This window comes from Passer domesticus, chromosome 1 (genome assembly GCF_036417665.1).
Source record: "Passer domesticus isolate bPasDom1 chromosome 1, bPasDom1.hap1, whole genome shotgun sequence".
In the NCBI taxonomy this organism is placed as follows: Eukaryota; Metazoa; Chordata; class Aves; order Passeriformes; family Passeridae; genus Passer; species Passer domesticus.
Window position 1 is genome coordinate 101,166,379 of NC_087474.1, and position 20,854 is coordinate 101,187,232.

At 40.5% G+C, this 20,854-nt stretch overlaps 2 protein-coding genes across 4 annotated transcripts in view; both read right to left on the minus strand.

Moving 5' to 3' along the window:
• Positions 1-8,458: 8,458 nt before the first annotated feature.
• On the minus strand, positions 8,459-15,460 carry BLOC1S4 (biogenesis of lysosomal organelles complex 1 subunit 4). 2 transcript variants are annotated; one of them, XR_010367756.1, is made up of 6 exons: positions 15,223-15,460; positions 14,829-14,900; positions 13,581-13,682; positions 12,766-12,900; positions 10,894-10,988; positions 8,459-9,446 (listed from the first exon to the last, which is right to left on the minus strand). XR_010367756.1 is itself a non-coding variant. In XM_064431686.1 (5 exons), exons 1-5 carry the CDS (start codon positions 15,433-15,435, stop codon positions 9,348-9,350), a joined length of 621 nt encoding a protein of 206 aa, XP_064287756.1. In that variant the 5' UTR covers positions 15,436-15,460; the 3' UTR covers positions 8,459-9,347. The 2 variants fall into 2 exon arrangements, 1 of the variants encoding a protein (XP_064287756.1); XM_064431686.1 differs by lacking the exon at positions 10,894-10,988.
• Positions 15,461-16,459: 999 nt separating this feature from the next.
• PARD6G (par-6 family cell polarity regulator gamma) overlaps positions 16,460-20,854 on the minus strand; it is a 65,598-nt gene continuing 61,203 nt past the window's right edge. For both annotated transcript variants that reach the window (XM_064431701.1, XM_064431707.1), the window contains exon 3: positions 16,460-19,208. In XM_064431701.1, the coding sequence (XP_064287771.1) occupies positions 18,349-19,208 (860 nt within the window). In that variant the 3' untranslated portion in view covers positions 16,460-18,348. The remainder of the gene's footprint in view (positions 19,209-20,854) is intronic.

A 20,854-nucleotide genomic window follows, 5' to 3' on the forward strand; every position in this document is an offset into this window, starting at 1 on the left:
TGGATTCCTGGGCTCAGCTGGGATTGTGCTGCTGCTGCCTGCTTTCTCATCCAGCTTGGTCTTCACGGCCATGTGCTGACAGCCTTCGATATTCCTCCAGGACACTCCACCAGCCAACCATATATGGCTAAATCTGTAGAAACTCAGGATTAAACAGATGTCTTTTTGATAGAGCAAGGAGCCCCAGGCAGATCCCACATTACCTGTTGTGTTCCCAGAGGTCTGCCTACCCCATTCCATCTGGCAAGGGCACCCCCCTAAGCAGGGCTCCACAGCAGCCGTGTGCCTGTTGCAAGGGCCCCAGTAGCATCATGGATTTCAGCCTGCACATTTCTGCTCCAGCAGCAGTGCAAGTGAGGAAGTAGCAGCCAGCCAGCTGCTGCTTGTGCAGATCCCCAACTGCTGGCAGGCAGGTTCAGACACATATAAGGAAGCCTGAGATGAACCTTCCCACATGTGCATGCTCTGATGGGTCCAGTTGATACAAATGCCTGTCATCATCAATGTTTGAGTCATTATCCATTCATAGTTGGCATCTATCAGGTACAATTAGGTGTCCACACAGACTGGGACAGACATTTGACAACACTGTCACATGCAGACCCTGCCAGGAAAGTGTGGATGCATCCCGTCTTGCTTTTAAATACAACACTGAGCAGTTTCTGCACAAGTCAAACCATGCAGACAAAAAGTTTGGGAGAAATTCTAAATGTAACAAATCTGTTTTCCCCAGACATCCTTAACAAGCAACACTAAGGCCCAACAATATTTATATGGATATAAAAACATCACATAGGAATAACATCATGTATAGTTACAAGAACCACGAGTAAACTGAAAAATTATGCACAAAGCTATCAGGCAACAAGAAAGCTGCTAATTTTTAGAAATGTAAAAGGGAAATGGAGCAAAAAAATGATGGTAGAATATTTGATAATATTCTTCTCTTCCACTTATGCCCGGCTTTGCTTCTGGGCTCTATATTGGTATTGCCATTTCACCTGTGAATTAAGCCATCTTGTGCAGCAGATCAAAAAAAGTCAACCTGAACACAGTTGGAGATGTTAATTTTTCTTGCAAGACAAGATACTGCTTTTTAGTTTGACCATAATGCTCAGTTGCTGAAGAAAATGAAACTGACTGAGCTGGAAAGAGGAAGAGTGCAAAAGTAAGGCTATACCTCTTTTCTAAGCACTATGGTGTTATCAGACGGCCACATCCACAAAACTCTTACACAGAAAACAGCAGACTGTGATTGCAGAATAGTCACTCACTTCAACTTCTTCCTACACACTGTGAGATAAAAGTAGCGCGTGATTAATCATCATCATAGAATTACAAAATGGTTTGGGTTGGAAGGGACCTTAAAGATCACCTAGTTCCAATCCCCCTGCCACAGTAGGGATTGGAACCAACAACAGTCTCAAGGGCTGGGTTCCAAGCGAAGGTTTGGGGAACTAAATGTGTGAGCATTGTTGCCCAAAGGAGTGTAACACAAGCATTGCTGCTCTCTCAAGAGGCCCAGCTGAGATCCTCCAGAATCATCCAAATGTCTGAGAGTAACAGTACACTGATCTCACTAGAGCAGGGCACTGAAATGCCTGCTTTGGACTTGGGATGCTCCTCAACAAATCTTGATCTACAGAGGTTCTCACTTCACAAAAGAATCAGCATGGTTGCTCTCAACTAGCTCAAAGCAGGAACCTCCATAGGAAATCCCACTTCCCCCCTGTCCAGGTGCTCAGAGTGCTTCCCCTCCACCCTACCAGGGAGAAAAGGGGCTCTGTAAGAGGCAGCTCAGTCTCAGGATACAGAGGAGTTTAAGGAAAGAGGGGGAGAAGAAGGCACCCTGGACAGACTTGACACAAAAAAGGATTTGGGAGCACTGAAAAGAAAGAGAGTTTCTGTCATTTCCTCAAAGTGTTACTTCTCTCCTTCAAGGCTTCAGTGAGCTGAATAGTATCTGGAGCATGTTTCATGGACTCTCTGCTTCAGCACAGCACCTCAGGTTGAGTTTAAACACTATTTTACCAGGACTACTGCTCTGTAGCTGTGATAAGAAAAGGTAAATGTCAGTCCAGGTGAGCACAAATACACAAAAGGGTCAGACAACTAGGCCAGTTGCTGACCTTCAGTAGTGGTGTATCCAAAGAAACACACTGACCAATGCAGCACCTCTATTTTGCCTTCTTGTGCATTGCCCCACAATCTAATACTTTTTATACCTGATCCACATAGCCTCTGTTTTAGCAAAACCTCATCCTACTGATTGGAAGTAGCTCCTGTTTAACAGACACAGATTTAGCTATTACATTAAAATATCCTTGTACATGAACCACATGAGTCAGAAAGTAAATTTGAGCAGTTACTCATAAATGAGATCACACAACTCTGATAGGTCCTGGAAACCATCAGTTTAAACATTCAGAACAAGATAAGAAAGCACATCTGACATAGGGAAATAAGTAGAGAAGAAACAAGAAAAAGGCAGATTGTAGTACTGTTTAAACCTCTGATTTGCTTCTGCCCTAAATTACATGGGTAGTCCTACTTTTCTGATCTCAGATAGGACACAGATTAGTGGGAAAGGATCAGAAAAAGGCAGCAAGGACATGGAAGCTTCATACACAAAATAACAGGGCTTTAAGCAATCTGTTCCTGAGGAAAGTATCCCTGCCCATGGTGAGGAGTGGAACCAGATGCTCTTTAAGGTCCCTTCAAATCCAGGCCATTCTGTGATTCCTCAGTCAACGGAAGAAATCATGGAAAAGGAAATAACAGACATTACTACGAGAGGATGAGCAACACAGATGGCTCATGACTGTTGATTGTGTCCTCCAATACAAGAATTAGAGGATATTAAAAGAAGCTTGTGGGAACAGGGTTCAAAAATATTAATGTGGGATGCAACAGAGAAGGTGCTTTGGCAAGGAGATTTTATTTTTGCGCACACTGCCTCTTGTCCTACCAGTGGGCACTGCTGAGAATTGCTTCTCTCCCTCTCCTCCACTCCCTGCCTTCAGGTATTTATACAAACTAATGAGATCACCCCTGAGTCTTCTTCAGGATGAACCATCCCAATTCTCTCCGACACTCCTCACAGGAGATGTTCCAGTCCCTTAATTGTCTTTGTGGACCTGAACTGAACTTACTCCAGCTAGAAGGTCTATGTCTACCTCTCCATCATTTCCTCTCCAGCAGCTTTCTTACCTGACATTTACATCAGCCTTTTCACAATCCCCACAATATCCATATTCAAGCGCCATCACATCTGTATTCATCCCAGAGCTTTGGTTCAGTCTTTTTACTCCTGCAGAGTGGTGTTTGCCACCCTGGGGCTATGACTGGGCTAGCAAGTATTTCAGCACAGTGGTTCAGGTTGATTTGTAGCTTAATGTTTCATTGAGTTTCATCTTGGCCTAAAACTAGTGCATGGCCAGCAGCATGGAATGAATACCCAACAGCAGTTGCAGCAAGTCAGCTAAATTCCTGAGCAAGTCTCTGGCTGTATTAGTCCCAAAAGAATCCATTTTCCACCCAGAGGCAGTCCCATAGTGCAAACTAATGAGAGACAAAATGCTATTCAAGATGGGCACTGGTATCTGCTATAACCTTGCTCTTGCTGACCTCTTTCTGTTATTGAGTCTGTCCTCACAATTTCATCCAACTCACTTAGCAGAATCTTGACTTATCTCAGATACATGTAATGAGTTTGCAATGGCACTGCTCATCTATCTTGTTAGCTAACAATATCATACTTGATTTTCCTTAGGCAAGATTCCTCTGTCATTACTGCTTTGTGTTGTCCTTCAATTACAGAAACACAATTAAATTCAGAAGTCAAGCTAATAAATCCAGAAAGAAAATACAATTTTTGTTCAATTATGTTGTTTAGTATTTTTCCTCCCAAATATTTTTTTGCTTAATAATACACTGTATTTTAGATGCAACAAGCACACTTCCACAAAAGTGTGACACCAAGAATAAGGGTGCTGTGTACCACTAGCAGATGAACCATCACATTTTAATTGATAAAATATTGCTGGAAGCAGGCATCTGAGCAGGACACACAGATATCGCTGTAATGACAACAAGAAGGTTATTCCCAATACCTTATTTCTTTCCTGTTCTTCTTTCCCTCTGTGTTTCCATACAAATTGCAAAGCCTTCCCTGTAGAGAAAAGGGCTAATCAAAGACGCATGAAGGAAACAGACGTTAATTCCACAGCAGGCATCTCCCCAGCTGTACATGGGGACACACTGCCAGGGTAAGTGCTTTGCTTGCCTTCTCAGGGGGATGGCTGGGAGTAGAGGAGAGCCACCCCTCACCTTTGTGCTAAGACATCAGTGCTGGGGCTGGACTGTTTGGCTTGGCAGGACTGATTTTTAGCCAGAACAGTCCAATGACCTGCAAGTCCTACTTCTTTTGAGAAAGAGGCAGTAATCAGAGGCAGTAACAGCAGCCTGGTCCAGACAAACACACTAGAGCTGGTCCACAGTTATAGCCCCTCCTAAAAATATGGACTTGGGAAAAGTGCACACTGGAGGGGAAAAAAAAGCTCCTAAACTGTGAAAAAATAACATCACATATATACATCATGTCTGTTGCGGATCTCCATTCTTACCTCCCAGTTCAGGGATCTTGCCCTCATCTGTTGATGCTGCTCACAGCTCTGTCATCACAATTTCACACCTTGGCACATGCCCTGGCTTATCTCCTGGCTATGCTGTTTTCTGCCTCTTCCATTCCTGCATAAGGCTCTCACCATTCATTTTTCCTTTTTTGTAATTTCATTTTTATGAATCAATCAGAAACAGCTTTATTGCCAGTCTGCAGTTTGCAGGTGCTTGTGTCATATTTAGTGCCAGCCCTCAGTTTTAATGTCCTAGGATTGTGGAAATTTCTGCTTTTGTTTTTTCTTAAAGGTTGCTTTGTTTGTAAAGAAACTCCTGACAGTGTCACCTGTAAGGAACAGATGGCAATTAATTTATTTTTAAATAATGTAGGCATTGAGCTATTCTCATGAAACCTAGAGCTTCTGAAACAGTGGGAGATGACAAATTGAATTGGATATTTATCCTTCTTTTCTCAGTGAGTGCACTTTCCCCCCATGAATTCTGTCCCTTTGTCTTTTCACTATGAACCCTCTGATGAAATCCTTGCTAACATTCAGTTCACTTTCTTAGGTCTGTCAGCACATTTATATATCTGTATTTTCAATCTACTTTTAGAATATACTATTTAAGATCCCATATAGATAGCACATTGGAATGATTATTAATGCAATTTTAACGTATTTTTTATCACTTTAATAATCCACTAAAGAATCTACAGACAATATTAAAGCTGGCAAAAATTAAATATAATTTTGAGACTTCCATGTGAGTTTCAGACAGGATATTTTGGTCTCCCTACCATATCCTCTAGTCTGACATAATTCCAAAGACATTATTTCAATTTTTCCTTTTCACAGTCTGTATCTATAGGTGGTTGCATTCTGTCTCCCTGGCATTGTACTGTATGAGCAACACCTTCTGAACCCTTTTTTCTGTTTTGCTTGTTCCTTAGCACTTTTAAGACATTGTGCACCATTCACATACCCCTTACAGTTTTTCAAAATCACAAAAACTGACCAGCATTGAAAGTTTGTGAGTAGATAACATCAAGCAAGAACGTCAAGAAAACTCCCCAAATCCCTGAGATCAGCTGGAGTCTGTACTACCATCTTGAGGTTGTACTACCACCCATTGGCTTGAAGCAGAATCAACAACAGCAGCTGAGTGGACAAAGCCTCTGCTCTGCCACAGCAGCTCAGCTCCTACATGGATGGGAATCCCAGCAGCTGGAAACTCCTCATCCTGATGGATTTAGCTGCAGTACCTAGAAAGATACCAATTCCTGTTATGGTCCTCTTTGACCATAGCTGTATCTGACAGGGATTTTGGCTTTTCAAGGATTTTCTTGGTAGCTGGTCCAAGACAAACTTCTTTTCTATGAAAAGTGAGGTAGTTTAAAAAGTAATCACTTAAAAAACATTTTCTTTTTTTTTTTTTTAAAGGGAGCATTATTTACGAATTCCAACTATACAGCTCTTTTCACAGATGAAGGTGCAAGCTCTCTTCCTCTTCCTTCTCATTCTGCTAGGTCTTTCACTCAGGATCACTCTTCACAGCTTTAGCTTGCTACTTAATTATTAGTGTTGTAGGTAAAACTACTTAACCCTGAAGGTTATTGTCAGCAGAAGTAATGAAATGCCACAGGTTTTTATGTCAATGCAATCCAGTGCATCTTTAAGTAATTTATCTTATTTGATCAGATAAATAATCAAACCTGTTTGTTTTCATTTCAGTCATCTGCATCCTTCTCTAATTTCTTTGGGCTTTACTGCAGTTGCAGCACTGCTTGATTGTAACAAAATCTGCTGGTCCAAAAATAATTAAATACAAATGTCAAATTTTATGTGCTGACTTCAGGAACAGTTTATCATTAAATATCTATGTAAGACAGATGATTTTTGTCCAGGAGCTATGAAAAGTGTAGGCCTCTAACATTCAGTGCAACCTGACTATGATATAATCACACTGTGAATATCTTGTGAATGCAGCTTCTGTGACATATTGACATACATTGTACAGCAAACAGATAATTTTTAGAAACCTGCATTAGTTTCAATTAGCACTCGGCTAATGCTAATTAACATTGGCCTAAAATGTGCATAACTATAGGAATATAAAAACTTTTAGCATTACTTTTGCTAGGATTGCTTTAAAATGTTTGCTTAATGACATAGAGGAAAAGCAAGATGTGTATCTAGACTCCTTTGTTGATATTAAACATTAGCTCATTTCATGTGCCTGATACCCAACCTATAGCTGCACAACACAACCACATCTTGATTTATACCAGTTCTATATGAAGAGTTCTCCTATTAGAAACAGGTGATGTAGCCCCATAGTTACTGGCTTGTATCTTGGAACTCAGGCAAGAGGAAAACATGGTGTAGGGAAAGATGCAAGCAGAGCCTTCTGGGGCTGTGAATGTTGGTATCAGTGGATTTTGAGATTCAGGTTTTGTTTACAGCTGGCAAACCCAATAAACATTGAACCGAATTCACAATATAGTCATTACTGGTTTTACAGTAATACAAGGTAACAGCAGACAGAATAAAGAAATATTCTATTTCTTTACTGAGTGAAGACTTGAGATGTTTTTTACACTATTCTTGTAAGGTGAGACTGACCATGAATAAGGAGTCAGCCAAGATGGAAACAAACCAACAGCAGAGTGCATTTTGTCAGTATGATGAGAATGCCTTAATTTCATAATCATGAGCTTAATCTCATAACAGATGAACAGTGACCTTGGTATTTTGTACCATGTATTTTTAAAAGCCACAATTTATTTATTGTCTTTTATAGCATTTCCTTAACAAATTTTCCATGTATTGCCCATCATTTTCAGTAATAAAAATATTTTGGAGAATTTCCAGCATAGAACTATACTAATTATAGGAACAGTCTGATTTTTGTTTGTGGTGTGCCTTGAAGATACAGCTCTTTTTTTTTATATAAAACAGTTCAACAAAAATGCCCACTTCAGGATATATGAACTTTGACTCTTATTAATATGAACAGTATTGTGTGAAAATATTCAGCTGTATAAACTTGCTGGAAACTTTATTAATATTTCAAACATCATCTGTTTAAAGAGAACTGCATTTTGGCTCCCCACAGCAGAGGGCAATGTTATTTGAGAAGGTGAATAATTTAATTACAAAGTTACTCTAAAGATAACTTTTTTTAATACCAGTGTTAGTATGTTTAAGAGTACTTGACTGTAGCCTTCTGTTGCTACACTGTGTTATTTTATTAGACCTCACTGAGGAGCGATAAACTTCAAGCATTATTTATGCATACACTGAAAGGCACCACACCTTTTAGAAATGCAACTGTTGCTCTAGTGGAACATCTGAATAATGAATTATTTATGAAAACAAGGAGGATGGGAGGGGAGCCCTGCTTCAAAGTCATGTCTGTTTCTTTCTGCATGTTTATGTGATTATTTTCCTATGTTAAAATTCAGGTAAGTTTTACATCAGAACTACTTTTGGAGCCAACCAACTTTGACTTGAAAATCTTTGTTTTCTATTTTAATAAATGCTGCTTCAGATACTGAAGATGTTTAGAACTCAATCTCTGCTGGTCTTTGGAGACAGGATCTATTAATATATAATCTCTGCTCTGCAACTTCATACCTGTTTTGTGCATGCAACATGAAATCTAGAGAAATAGTTTCTCTAAAGCATTCCTCCCAGACTTCAATTTTGAGTATTCTAGTGAGCTACATGGGCAACAGAGCAGCAGAGGTAAAACTTTTTCAGAGGAATACATCAATTTATAATTAACATCTGTTAGGTGGGTAAATACTGTCTGGTGAAATGCAAGACCACAACAGGGGTTAGCCAGCTATTAGTTTATTGATAATATAAATTGCAATAAGCATGGGAAGCCTCAGTATCCACAGAGAGTTGTGAAGGAAAAGCAATCTGGTCAGGTGCCTGATTGAGGTTCAGTCCAGGGTCATCCCTCTCCAGCTTAGATACTTGTTCTTTTTGACAGCAGGTTTGATACATCTATATCTCTCTCTCTCTATATATATATACAAATTTATTTAATGCCCACCTGGTTACACATCAAACAACACAATGATGCAATAATGAAAAGCTTGGTTCACTGTGACCTGAAGATCATCAGGAGCAGGATGTTTGCTTTGTGAACTGGGACTACACCACATAGATTGAGCCATGCCCTTGATTCCTTGGTGATCTTCTATGTCCTGCCCCTGCAACAAGTACACCCCAATAAGGTGCATTTCTCTGGACAAACTGCAGGGAACAGGCTTAAAACCTTGGAATAGATGTGAAACCTTATGCATAGTTTTTCTTTCACCTCAATCAGCACATTATGAAAAAAGACAAACCCTCATCGTTGTGATATAGCTATTTTACACTTGCAGCAGCACAGATATTTATGTGTTAAAAAACTTATATACAATAGTATGTTTCCTATTATTTCCGTATTAAAAAAAATGTAATGCAAAAATATTCTTAAATTCCTTCCCTAAAATGATCTGAAAATTTACATGGTGTTTTAGGAAGGCTTTTGAAATTATGTGCACAAAGAAAGATTACCTGAAAATATTGCCTGAAGGAAGACAATGAGGATAAGAATGGCAATATGCCATCAATAGTGCTTAGAAAATGCAGCTGTTCTGAGGTTGGCATTCCTTTTGTTCACTTGGCTCTCTCTATTCTGGCTGATTCATATCAATCCCAAAGCAAAAATCATCAATAAGGTGCTTCATTAGGACATGGAAAATAGTCTTCAGTCTTGAAGAGGACTGGAGGTTCATAGAGGGTCTGCTGCTGTCGTGAGGAAGACGATTTCTGCAAATTACAGAAGTTTATTTTTCACCTTTTTCATAAAGCATTCTAAAACAAAGCCTGCAGAGCTAAAATACAGAAGAAAAGTTTTAAGGCGTATCTCCTTAGTTGAATGAATTCTTAATCATAGCTCAGATAGTCCTGCATGTTCCTAATGTTAATGAAGAGACACGACCATTGACCTTTGCCATTCCAGCTCCTAAACAGGACCCAGTCCTGGAACATATACAATATGCCAGAACTTCAGGAGCCAAACTATACCATCCAGCTGATGGGAGAGTCATTGTAACCTTCATCCTTTCCAAGCCATACACCTTTACCTTTTCTGTTCCAGCCTTCTCATTCTCCTCAGCCGCTTCTTTTGAGTCAACTCTGGGCCTAGGTTCTCATTTAGTTACTCAAAAAGTCTTCCTATGGGAACACACCTAGCAAATTATTCTTTCAAGAAAGTTGCTGCTCCTTCTGAGCTTCTTCACATGACACAATGTTAAAAATAATCTGGTAGTGGACCAGAAAAGAGCTGTTGCACTGATTTTCAGGGAAGGGGTACATGTTTCTTTTAAATATTAAGTGTACAATGTTTTGCTGTATCAAATGGCTCATTGAAAGAGACACAATGAAGGACCACAAGTGACTACTGTGTCAGCCTTGCTATGTGTGCATAATGCTGCAACACAGCACAGACACAGGGTATGTTTTCAATGCCTGACATTAAATAGAATGCTTGAAATCAAGAATTCACTCATTAAAAGTCCTTTTCAACTAATAAAAAGATTTTGATGAACTATTTGGTAGAGCCCTGTCAGTCTGGAATGAGGAAATTAGCCTTCACCAATAATAAAAGTTAAAAGTACACTAAATATCATTGTTTGATAGTCTTGGAGTTTAGAACAGTCTTACACCCTCAAAATGAAGATGTAAGTAACCATACCTACAAAACAAAGTGGAAATTTCTCAATATTCAGTTGAGCTGTATACTTGTACTCCATATGAAGCAAGTACATGTTCTCCTGCTATATACAAAATTGCTGATATATTAAATTATGTCTTTAATTTTACAATACCATTAATTTCTCTAAGTTTGTTTTGCCATTCAAGTTCCAATGAAATTAAAAAATATAAACAAAGATCTGATCTATAAACACTGTATATTATCAGTGTTGTCCATATCACAAAATTTGCCAAATGTAAAAGACCCCTTCAAAATCACAGTTCTGATTTTTAAAATAATTTCCTATCCTGTACTGTCCCATCAGATAACAACCTGCAAGCAAAGTTACAGGTTTTCTGTAACTCCTGACATGGATTTAAGGTGCTGTATTTGCCTCTGTGCAAGAAGTGGGCAATTTCAATCCAGTGAGGAAATTTGTAGGCAGGCACAGTAGCCACAACTGCCTAAGCACACATTTATGATCACTTATTTTTGCAGCTGCTTAGCAGATGTTTTTACCTTTTGAGAGTCTACATTCTTAGCGATATTAGAAGCCTTATAGTACTGTTCTTTGCACTGACTGGTATTCACAAGGGAAGAACTTTAGGCAAAATCTGAAAGGGAGATTATAGATACACATCTTGAGAAAGAGAAAATACAGCCTTTGTGTAAAAAACCAAATACATTTAAATGGGAAGAGAATGAGGGTACCTGAGTAAATTAAAACTAGCAGTAAAATGTGAACTACAGCTACAGTGAAAATCATGACATCAGAATAACCTTCTTTTCCAAACCTGTATTTTACCACTGATGTACTGAGCCAGTTAAATATCAAGCAACTGGAGAAATCTCTATAGGCATTTTCATTCACACTTGCTTGTGTTTACTACTGGAAATAGGTATTTTACTATGCAGTACCCAGAACCATTGAGGAACAGTAGCCTGCCTTTTAGTGAATCAAATAATGCCAGTAAGTTCTGAGTGTTATTTTATTGCTACCCATAATCAAACTAAGAAACCACTGGAGATGCCAGGTTCCCCCTCCTGACACTTTCAAAGATTTTCTACCTTTTAAACTGTGGAAAAAGTGCTAATTTGACAAAGTGTTCCCATACAACACTAAAAAACTTTGAACTAGCAAAACTTTCTTTGAACTTTTTCTTCACTTCTTCAATGAAGACTGTAATTACTTGGTTAATAACTGTTCATAGAAAAAAAATGGAAAATACTGTTGAATATTCTTCAAAGCAACTTGTGCAGGTTTTTTGTTTTGTAATTGGTCCATAAAGTGCAACTTTGTGGTGTTGTTCTTAGGGGTTTTTTAAAAGAAAAAAATGACAGAACTCTAAACTTCAACACCAAGGAAAATGAAGGAATGAGATGAGAAATTAACTAACTTAAAGACTGCACAGTAAACAGCAGTGAAGAACAAGTACCTTGAGCTGAGCCTTAACAAGACAACACAAGTTCTTTTTATATGTATTTTTCTCTGCTGCCATATATGCTTGGAAGATGTAGGAACAAAAATACCTCAAAAAGCCTTCTTCCTCTCCCCTTCTATAAAGCTATTTTTTCATCATTCTTACCAGAACACAGAAAACTGAGTTAGTACAGAATGAACATACTAAAAGATAAAACAATCTTTGAGCTGACAAGATGCAAAAGAGTAGAACTTACAAACGGTGTACTACTAGGTGATGTCAAGAAGCATCAGGAATTCAGGTGATTTTTTTTTTAACCAAAAGATTATTTTGAACCCCAGGCACAATGCCAGTTTGGTGTTAGGAAAGGCATCTCTGAAATATACCAGAGAGGGTGCTTCAAGCCTTTTATAAAAGAACAGTCCACAAGGAAAGATGGAGAAAACTGCACCCTTAGAAAGCTCACCCAGGTGGAAACATGATTATCCAACTGTGTGGACTGAATACAAATATAACCTTTATTTTAAAAATACTGCGCAGATTACCTTTAATTTTCTTTTTTGGCAACATTTGTGTGGGGATGCTATCAATGCAGAAGGATCCTTTAGCAGTGTTGCCTGTACAGGCTCTTCTTACTTGCTTTGCATACCACCAGAGATCAGGGGTGCTTTAGCATAAAGCCTTGTGCATTATGTACTTGTTTGTGTCCTTCACATTCATTTCTTTGTGTGCTTGGCCCTGTTTTGCAATGTTACACAAATCCTTATAAGAAATCAAATTTTTAAGTTTGTTTTTTTTCCTTTTTTTTTTTAAAGAAGTCTGAGAACCCTGTAAAAAACCTAATAAAGTATATTAAAACTGTACAGCTACATTGATACACATGTGCAACAAACTTATTATTTTATTTTAACCATCTGGTCTAGTAAGCAGAGCAACTAGGCTGGTCACATGGAAGCAAAACTTTACTTACATTAAGGAAGGATGGCATGCTGATTGTGTGCAAGATTTTCTTGAACGTGCTTGGAAAAGCTCCAAGGTCTGTTTCTGCCTTTATGACCCGTTCTTCCAGTCCAGCTACGCTATTCCCAATCATTTTCACAAAAGCCTGGTGTAAAAAAAAAAAAAAAAAACCCCAAAATAAATATGACACTTTCCCTAACAAAATAAAACAGGACTACGTATTGCAAAACAGTGGTGAAAGATCCATTGCTTAAAGGAGTCAAAAATTTCATGCTCAATTTCCTTTCTGCCTACAAGTCCATTTTAATGCTAGAGATTACTTGAGATACTTAAAAGGCTTAAAATCAGGTTAAATACAATAAAATAATCTTCCTTTTCCAACTTACCTTTCAAATAACTTACTTGGATTTTTCAGAATCTAGACTTCTATCTGCCTTTCTACTACCAAAAGAAAAACCAAGGATCTGAACACACAGTTTTGAAGCTTTATTAGGGATCAAGAGATCTCTCATTCTATTTGTTTCTGAAACTTTGAAAGCTAACACAAAAAACTGCCTTGCTTCAAACAGTCAACGAACAATTTATTTTTTTTAAATATGCTACAAAAAGATCTAAAACACGTCTAGAATTCCCACAGTCCCCAGAAATTCTTCATAAATGTAGTCCTCTTTATTAACCCTGAAGTACTGAACCCAGCATGGACATGGAGAGCACAACCCACCTGAGTTCACTCCACATGTGTGCATATACACACACAAATATGCAGACACTGATGTTTTCCTCTGTTAGGAAACAAAATGCATCTAGAAGACAGCAAATACATACCTCTAGTTTGTCAATCTTCCTATATATCTGCCTCATTTCTGTAGCTTTTGTGTATATTTGAGGTATACTTTCATTGACAACTTGAGAGGAATCACTTCGAATCTAAAGACAATGCAAAGAAATAATACAAAAATCAATGAATGAAACAAAATGTTTAGTAGATTTTATTCTGAAAACTAGAACTGTGCTCCAATGAACAGCCTAAAATTTAGAGTTTAAAAATACCTGAATAAATTAGTATAAAAACACTAGATTAAAATCAATATACTATAGCTTTTTTTGTACAGTTTCTAAGTAACTTTGAAGTACGTGTATTTTGCAGAGACTAATATTTACATTTATACTTATATTAAAAGTAGGCTAATACAATCTCTTCTGAAGTGATATATAACATTTTCTAAGACACACTAAATAATTAAGTCTATTAAGCTAAACTTTTGTCTTAAGTTTTACTACCTGTACTTTTCCTCAGGTTTGTTAAAAAAGTCAGGCCACAAAAATCTTAGTTTACTGGTATTAAAAAAAACCCCCAAACCTACAAGAGAGTCGTGCAGGAGAACCATATGTGCTAGACTTTAAAAGACAGCCTACCTACCAGTGCAGCTTACAGAAACTTTCCATTCAGTTCCCTCATGTAATCCTATGAGAAAACTGAAAACAAAGCTGCCTTTCTGAAAAGAGGGTCCCCTAAAGACAAATCTAGCTTTGGTGGTTTGGCAACTCAGATTAGATACTTCCATTATAAAACCAAAAAAGGATGTCTTTATGTATTTTCAAAAATAAGCAGAATATCAAACTGTTCTTTTAAACAAGAATACAAATACAGCTACACAAATATGCAGTTAGAAAATATTTAATCACTGACAGAGTTGTCCAGCATTTAAGCAGGCTGCCCAGGGAAGTGGTGAAGGTATTTAGAAGATGTGGCACTTTGGGACATGGTTTAGGGATGAACATGGCAATGCTGGGTTAATGGTTGGATTTGATGATTTTAGAGGTCTTTTCCAACCTAAGTTCTATATGATTCTATAGCTATATGGACACATTTTGCTCTGACATGAAAGCTTGGTAGTTTTCATCCATGAGTTACCTGATTACCAAAATAAGTCATCTAATTATCAAACGTGTTTTCATACTGGAACATGCCCAGACTAAAAGCTTCTTTCTGTCTGTGTCTTACTTACAAACACCAATTAAACTGTGTTTAATCTGACTTTGAAAATATAACCACATCCAAGTTATACATACCATATCCAGCATTCCTACGAATTCATCCACCCTGGTCAGTAAGTCTTCTAGACTCTTGTCTAAGCTTTCTATCTGCAAAACAGAGGTCACTTAAAGTGCTTGAAAACACACACACACATTCACAAAGCCCCGGCCAGTCTCACAAACAAGACCACCGAGTACTCACAAACAAGACAGCGGTCACACTACAGCCAGTCCCATAGAAATCCCACAGGCTTTTCCCTCTCTCGGCTCCGTCCGGCGCAAGGGACGCGACTCCCGGCAGGTCCTGTCCTGCCCAGCCCCAGCCCAGGATCGTGTCCAGCTCCAGGGGGCTGCGCTCCCCTGGCACCCCTGGCACCCCTTCCCTGTGCCCGGGAGCTGTGCGGGACCCCCGGCCCGGTCCCTCGCCCACCTGCTCGCTGAAGAGGCTGCGGTCGGCGAGCAGGTACGCGGAGTAGGCGGCGGCGGTGGCGCTGAGCGACGCCTCCGAGGCATCTTCGTCCTCCGCCTCCCCGAGGCCGGAGGCTCTGCTTTGGCTCTGGGACACGTTCCCGCTGTCCGCGCCGGCGCAGGCGTCCGGCAGCTCGGCTCCAGCCCGGTCACCAGCGCCGGCAATCGCCGCCATCCCACCTCCCGCTCCCACCGGGATGCGCCGCCCCTCACATGACCGGGCGGGCCGGCGCAGCCGCGCTCCCGGCAGGCGGGGCGGGAGCGGCCCGGCCCCGGCCCTGCGAGCGGGCAGAGCGCCGGCATCGCCGGTGTCCGGGCAGGGAAGCGCGCTGGGCTGGAGGAGACTCAGGCTCCGCCGCCTCCGAGCCACCTCTGCCCTGGGGCCGGGACAGGAACCGGGCTCGGTGTGCGGGAGCCTTTGTGGAGGATGTGGCCTTCAGCGAGGGCTGGCGTGCCCTGCTCCCTCACCACACACCCTCAGCGCCCCGCTCGGCAATTCAGTCCCACAGCCGAAGGGACCCGGCCCGCGAAACCCGAGCGGCTCAGCCGCGTTTCCAGGCGGACTCCTCCCGTTAAGGCGTGAGTTGGGAAGGGAGCTCACTGAGTGTACAACATAGCTCCACTTGCGGTCACGGGGCACTCAAAATAGAAGCTGGGTTGTGTGTGTGTGTATTTTCCCCACGAAGATGCTGCACAAAATGTCTGCAAGCCTTAAAAGTTATTTCACAAAGTGTTGGATCCAAGGCCGACACAGCAACAGCTGGATGTTCTCAGTTTGTAATCTGTACATGCGTGTGAAACAACTTATGCTTCCTCGCTCCTGCGATGAATGGGGTGGAAAGTTTGGATAGATGGTACCAGAACGCTTTCTATGGGCAGTGACAGCCAGCAGGCTGCGGGCAAAGGGGTGCAGAGTGGCCATCAGAGCTATCCTGGCCTCTTTCCATGGAGCCAGAATTATCCCTCAAAGCCCAGAGGTCTGCAGCAGGCCATGCTGTGAGGAGGGTAGGAAGATCCTTGCTTCCCATGGAAATCAGAGTAACAGGAATCTTTAGTAAAGGCAGCAAGGAGAAAAGATACTGCACTAAAACAGTTGCATGGTTGAAGAGGCAGCCAAACTGGATACCTTGTTTTCATAGGGAGGGGAGATACTTCCATATAAAATGCTTGAGGCACGGGGAGAAAATACTGAGTAGAAGTAAGACAGCGAACATTTTATTGCAGACAAGGTCACATTTTCATCAGTTAACTAAGGTAAAATGAGTAACTTCAGCCAGACAAATCCACTTATTCATAAAAGTAGTCTTATTTAAGGTGTAACAAGTTTTTCCGGATAAGATGGTCTGATTGACTGAAGCATATCCAGCTATTCATTTGTTTTACGGCACCAATAATCAGATTTATTCTTTTAAATGAAAACCTTTGGTAAAGTACAAACACAGCTTTAAGACGAACAGGATCAATGTTCTATTCTTACTGTGCTGGGAAAAATAAGTACAGCTCTATAGCTGCTTTGATACCTAGAAAAGTTTTAATTAGAGTAAGTGAAAGACTTTTAAAATAAACTCTTAAAGCAAATCTAAAAGAAATAAACTAAGTTCAATGTCCCAAAGATATTTAACCATGAGCAGAAGACTGGTTGTTCCACAGGTATTCTAAATTAGTGACAATTAATTAGTCCACACATCCTTTCCAGCCATTACAGATTCCAAAACGGAATGTAATTTTTCCAAACCAAGACTCCTGAATTTTCATATTCATAAAATATTTAGGAAATGTCTATTCCACCATATAAAAAAAAAAGCTTTAATGTACTACAAAGTTAAAAACAAAGAGCAAATGACACAAGCTAAAAGTAGAAAAATACATTTTAAAACATTTATATTTTGTTCCTTACACTGATCAAGATATAACAAAATATTTTAGATTAGACCACTTTCATAAAACTCATGGTGTTTCCAGAAGCAGACAGGTACTGACTCAACAGTCACTGGTCACTCACTAGCCACCTGGCCACCCAGCAAAGGTGTCTGGCCTTCACAAATATCCAGTATATTTTAACTTTGTAGAAGTCCTGTGTAGACATTAAGCTTTATTACTGGAGGAGTCCAAAAACAACAGAACTATTCTAAGTTAGGCTTGAGAGAGAGTCAGCAGCCCTCCCCTCTGCAGGGCAATCTCTTGTCAAGGAAAGACCTCGTGGATTCGGGTTGCCCCAAAAGTACAGCAAGGACCTGTGTCAGCACTGAGGCTTGCACACCTAAAAACTCACATGAACCACGATTTTGAAAAAACAGAGATGATGCGGGAAGGGGGGAGGAAAAAAAACCAAACAAACCAAAAAAAGGGAGGTATCATCTAATAAATACGGTGGGAGAAGACAGGAAGGCAGCGGCGCTGCCCCGCCGGCCGGCAGGGGGCGCCCATGGGCAGGCGGCCACGGCCCGGGGAAGCACGCGGGTTCGCATGGACATGGATTTCTATCGCTTCCTTTGGAAAACGTGTCTGCAGCGTCTCCCGAACGCTGTTACCACCGGAATAGGAAACGGCTGCTTTTACAGAGCTCGTCTGGATTAGACATCACGCTGAAAAGACAGTGTAAACAAGTCGGCAGAAGGGCTGTATGTAACAGAAGAAGATGGGATAGCTATTAGGAAGCACTCTCTCCTTAGCTGGTATTAGAAGAAAACCAGATTCCACTTCAAATAGACATGTCTGTTACTATTAAAATCTAATTAATATATATGCATGTATAAATATGTCTACCCATGCTTTCAAACCCGAGTATATAACACTGCCATGGGTAGCCTATAAGACTGCTTAGGTTTATATCAACTAAAACAAATTTGTGTTCTCACTTCAGGGCTGGGACATAAACCAGGATTTGCACTCTGGCTTTCTCCTGACAAATTTTGCAGTGCATGATAGTTTTATGTCTAACTCCAGATGTCGCATTTCCTAGAAAGCAACAATTTTCTGCACCCATGAGGTCTGTGAGAATATCAGCTCCCTGTTTCGTGCACGTGTTGCACAAGTAGATTGTCCCAATTGGCACTTAAGACTGTAAGGAGAATTGCAGAAATTGCTACTAAAGTGTAATGACTGTTCCGTCCTCCTCGATACCTCCTCTGGGGATAACCAGACTGTGTCGGGGATCAGTTTTTAAGGAACTGAGTAATTTGTGGATGTTGCCATTGCTTTCTCGGCCAGAGCTGCTGTTGAGCACCAGGTCCCTTTGAAGTCTGTGGCTAAGGCTGCTGCCATTGATTCGAGAGAGGCTACTGGAAGTAAGGCTGTGCAGTTTCGGAATGTGTTGTGGCTCCAGACCACCCTCGATGACAATGTCAGCCTCTTCGTCACTCTCCATTTCATCAGGGTGGAAGTTCTGCAGCACGTGGGGTGTAGGCAAGCTATGGTGACTTGCAGTGCTGTCTGTAGACTGGCCAGAGCTACCAGACATCCTACTGCTCCGGATAATATTGTTCCTCTGGTTTGCGGGCTTGACCGTGATAATGAGATTATGGCTGTTGGCAATCATCATGTCTGTGACTTGGTCAAGAGTCTTTCCTGCTACTTCAATGCCATTGACTTCCAGGACTTCGTCATTCACAGCCAGCAAGCCTGTGCTCTCTGCCAAGCCACCAGGAACCATACGGGAGATGAAGATACCGGGAACTTTTTCCAGTCCGTGAGGAGTCACCCTTACGCTGGTGCCATCGCGAATGTAGAACCCCAAGGGCTTCTCACAGCCGTGTCGGTACAGCCTCACTCTCCTGTGTGTTTCGGGGAGAATGTCCACATCAATTATGGAAGACACTGGTCTGAAATCATGAGGCATACTGATGTTGATGTGGGGACGCCGGCGGAGGTTGTCATTGCGCAGTGTCACCAGAGCCTTCTTCTTCCTCGACAGCGTATTGGTCCCAAAATTGCTGTAGTCCACTTCATCTGAAAGAGAAACAGTACCAATGTATCAAACAGAATAATTCAATGTGCAGGCCATTCTCCTCCTCCAATTGGTTCAGTGAAGGCACTAATAGCAATATGGAAATAATAATAATATGAAAAAAAGAATACTAATATGGGAAAAAATCAAATTGATTCTTTCATTTACTCCAATCTTTGTTTCACTTTATGCCCATCAGCACAACACTCCGAATGAATTAATTGTTTAAAATGACTCCTCATACTTCTACGTTTTGGAGAAAAGAGACTTCTGACTTAACTCTTGTCAGCTGTGCAGAAGGCAATTTCTTGCTGAAGCCTGATACACCATCTTGGACGTGAGGCTGTATTTTCAGAGCTGGACTGTAATCTTACACATACCTCCCAAGTGGGCAAGGAGCATATATATCATTCCTAACCTAAAAGTCTGAACTGGGGAGTGCTTTAATACCCAATAGAATGCCTTAACCTTAGGTACAAACAGGAAAGCAAGAGTGCAAGAGGCATAGTTAGATATGTTTTCAGCCTAGGCTTTTCTAGTAAGGGAGTTTTGTAGGTATGCGTCTCTTGGTACATCACTTTTCTCTCTGGAGTTTTTTTACTTCAGGTCAGCTAACTTGACAGCAATAAAAAATGCTATAAGTGCCATACAACAAAGGGTAGTGTGTAAGCATGCAGCCTGGCAGAAATAGAAGCAGGTAGAAGGAAACTCCTTTGCTTAGTCTGTATGCTAAGGATCACAGAATGGACATGGATTCACACCCATACTGCCTTGAGAGCAAGATTCACAGGAAAATGCCTTTCTGGGGTCTGCAGTTTAAGGGATTGTTTAAATATTTCAGTCTCTGTGGCAGTTATCTCAAGGGCACGTGAAAAGTGATCACCTTTAATTCATCCAAGTAAACTAAGTTATTCCACATAGGAAGTTCATGTTGTGCTTTGCATTAAAAATACTTAAGTCATGAAGTTGTTAGTGTACAAATTGCATCTCTGCATTTCACAATAAAAATACTGTGCATATTTTAGACATGAAGCAAGCACTAGCTAGAAAGTTATTTCACCAGGAGTTTAAGCATTCTTTTCAGATAAACTAACAGACTTTCAGTTTATTCTCCTGTTGAAGACGAGCAGTACCGTAAAAAGTACAATTACAGAACTGCCCCCAAGAAAATTGCTTCTGTGACAAATTAACCTTGCATAGCAATGCTTGAAAGAGTAAGACAACACCTGATAAAGGCTGGAGGAGGGAAAAGGGTGTTAGTAAAAACAAGCTTATAATTGCATTTTTATGTCTTGCAAGGTTTCATTTTCAAGTCCTCTTTCAAGATGTATTATTGACAGATTTCAATTAAGTGACATTAAGTTACACTAATTAAAGGACACTAAAAAAAGTGTTCAATAGCAACCCGACCTAACTGAGCCTCCTTGGAGCAGGGTATTAGATTAGCTGGGCTCCAGAGGTGGTCCCTTCCAGTCTAAGTCATACAGTGATCCTACATAGTCCTTTGGGCTGGAAAAAAATAATTTAAAGACTTGAGAAATATTATTTCTGCATTCTACTATAACTTATTTACACTGGCTATAGTAAGCCTGAGGACATCACAAGGCATCTGGAAGGTCATCCTGAAGAAAAAGTTTTTGTGAAATGA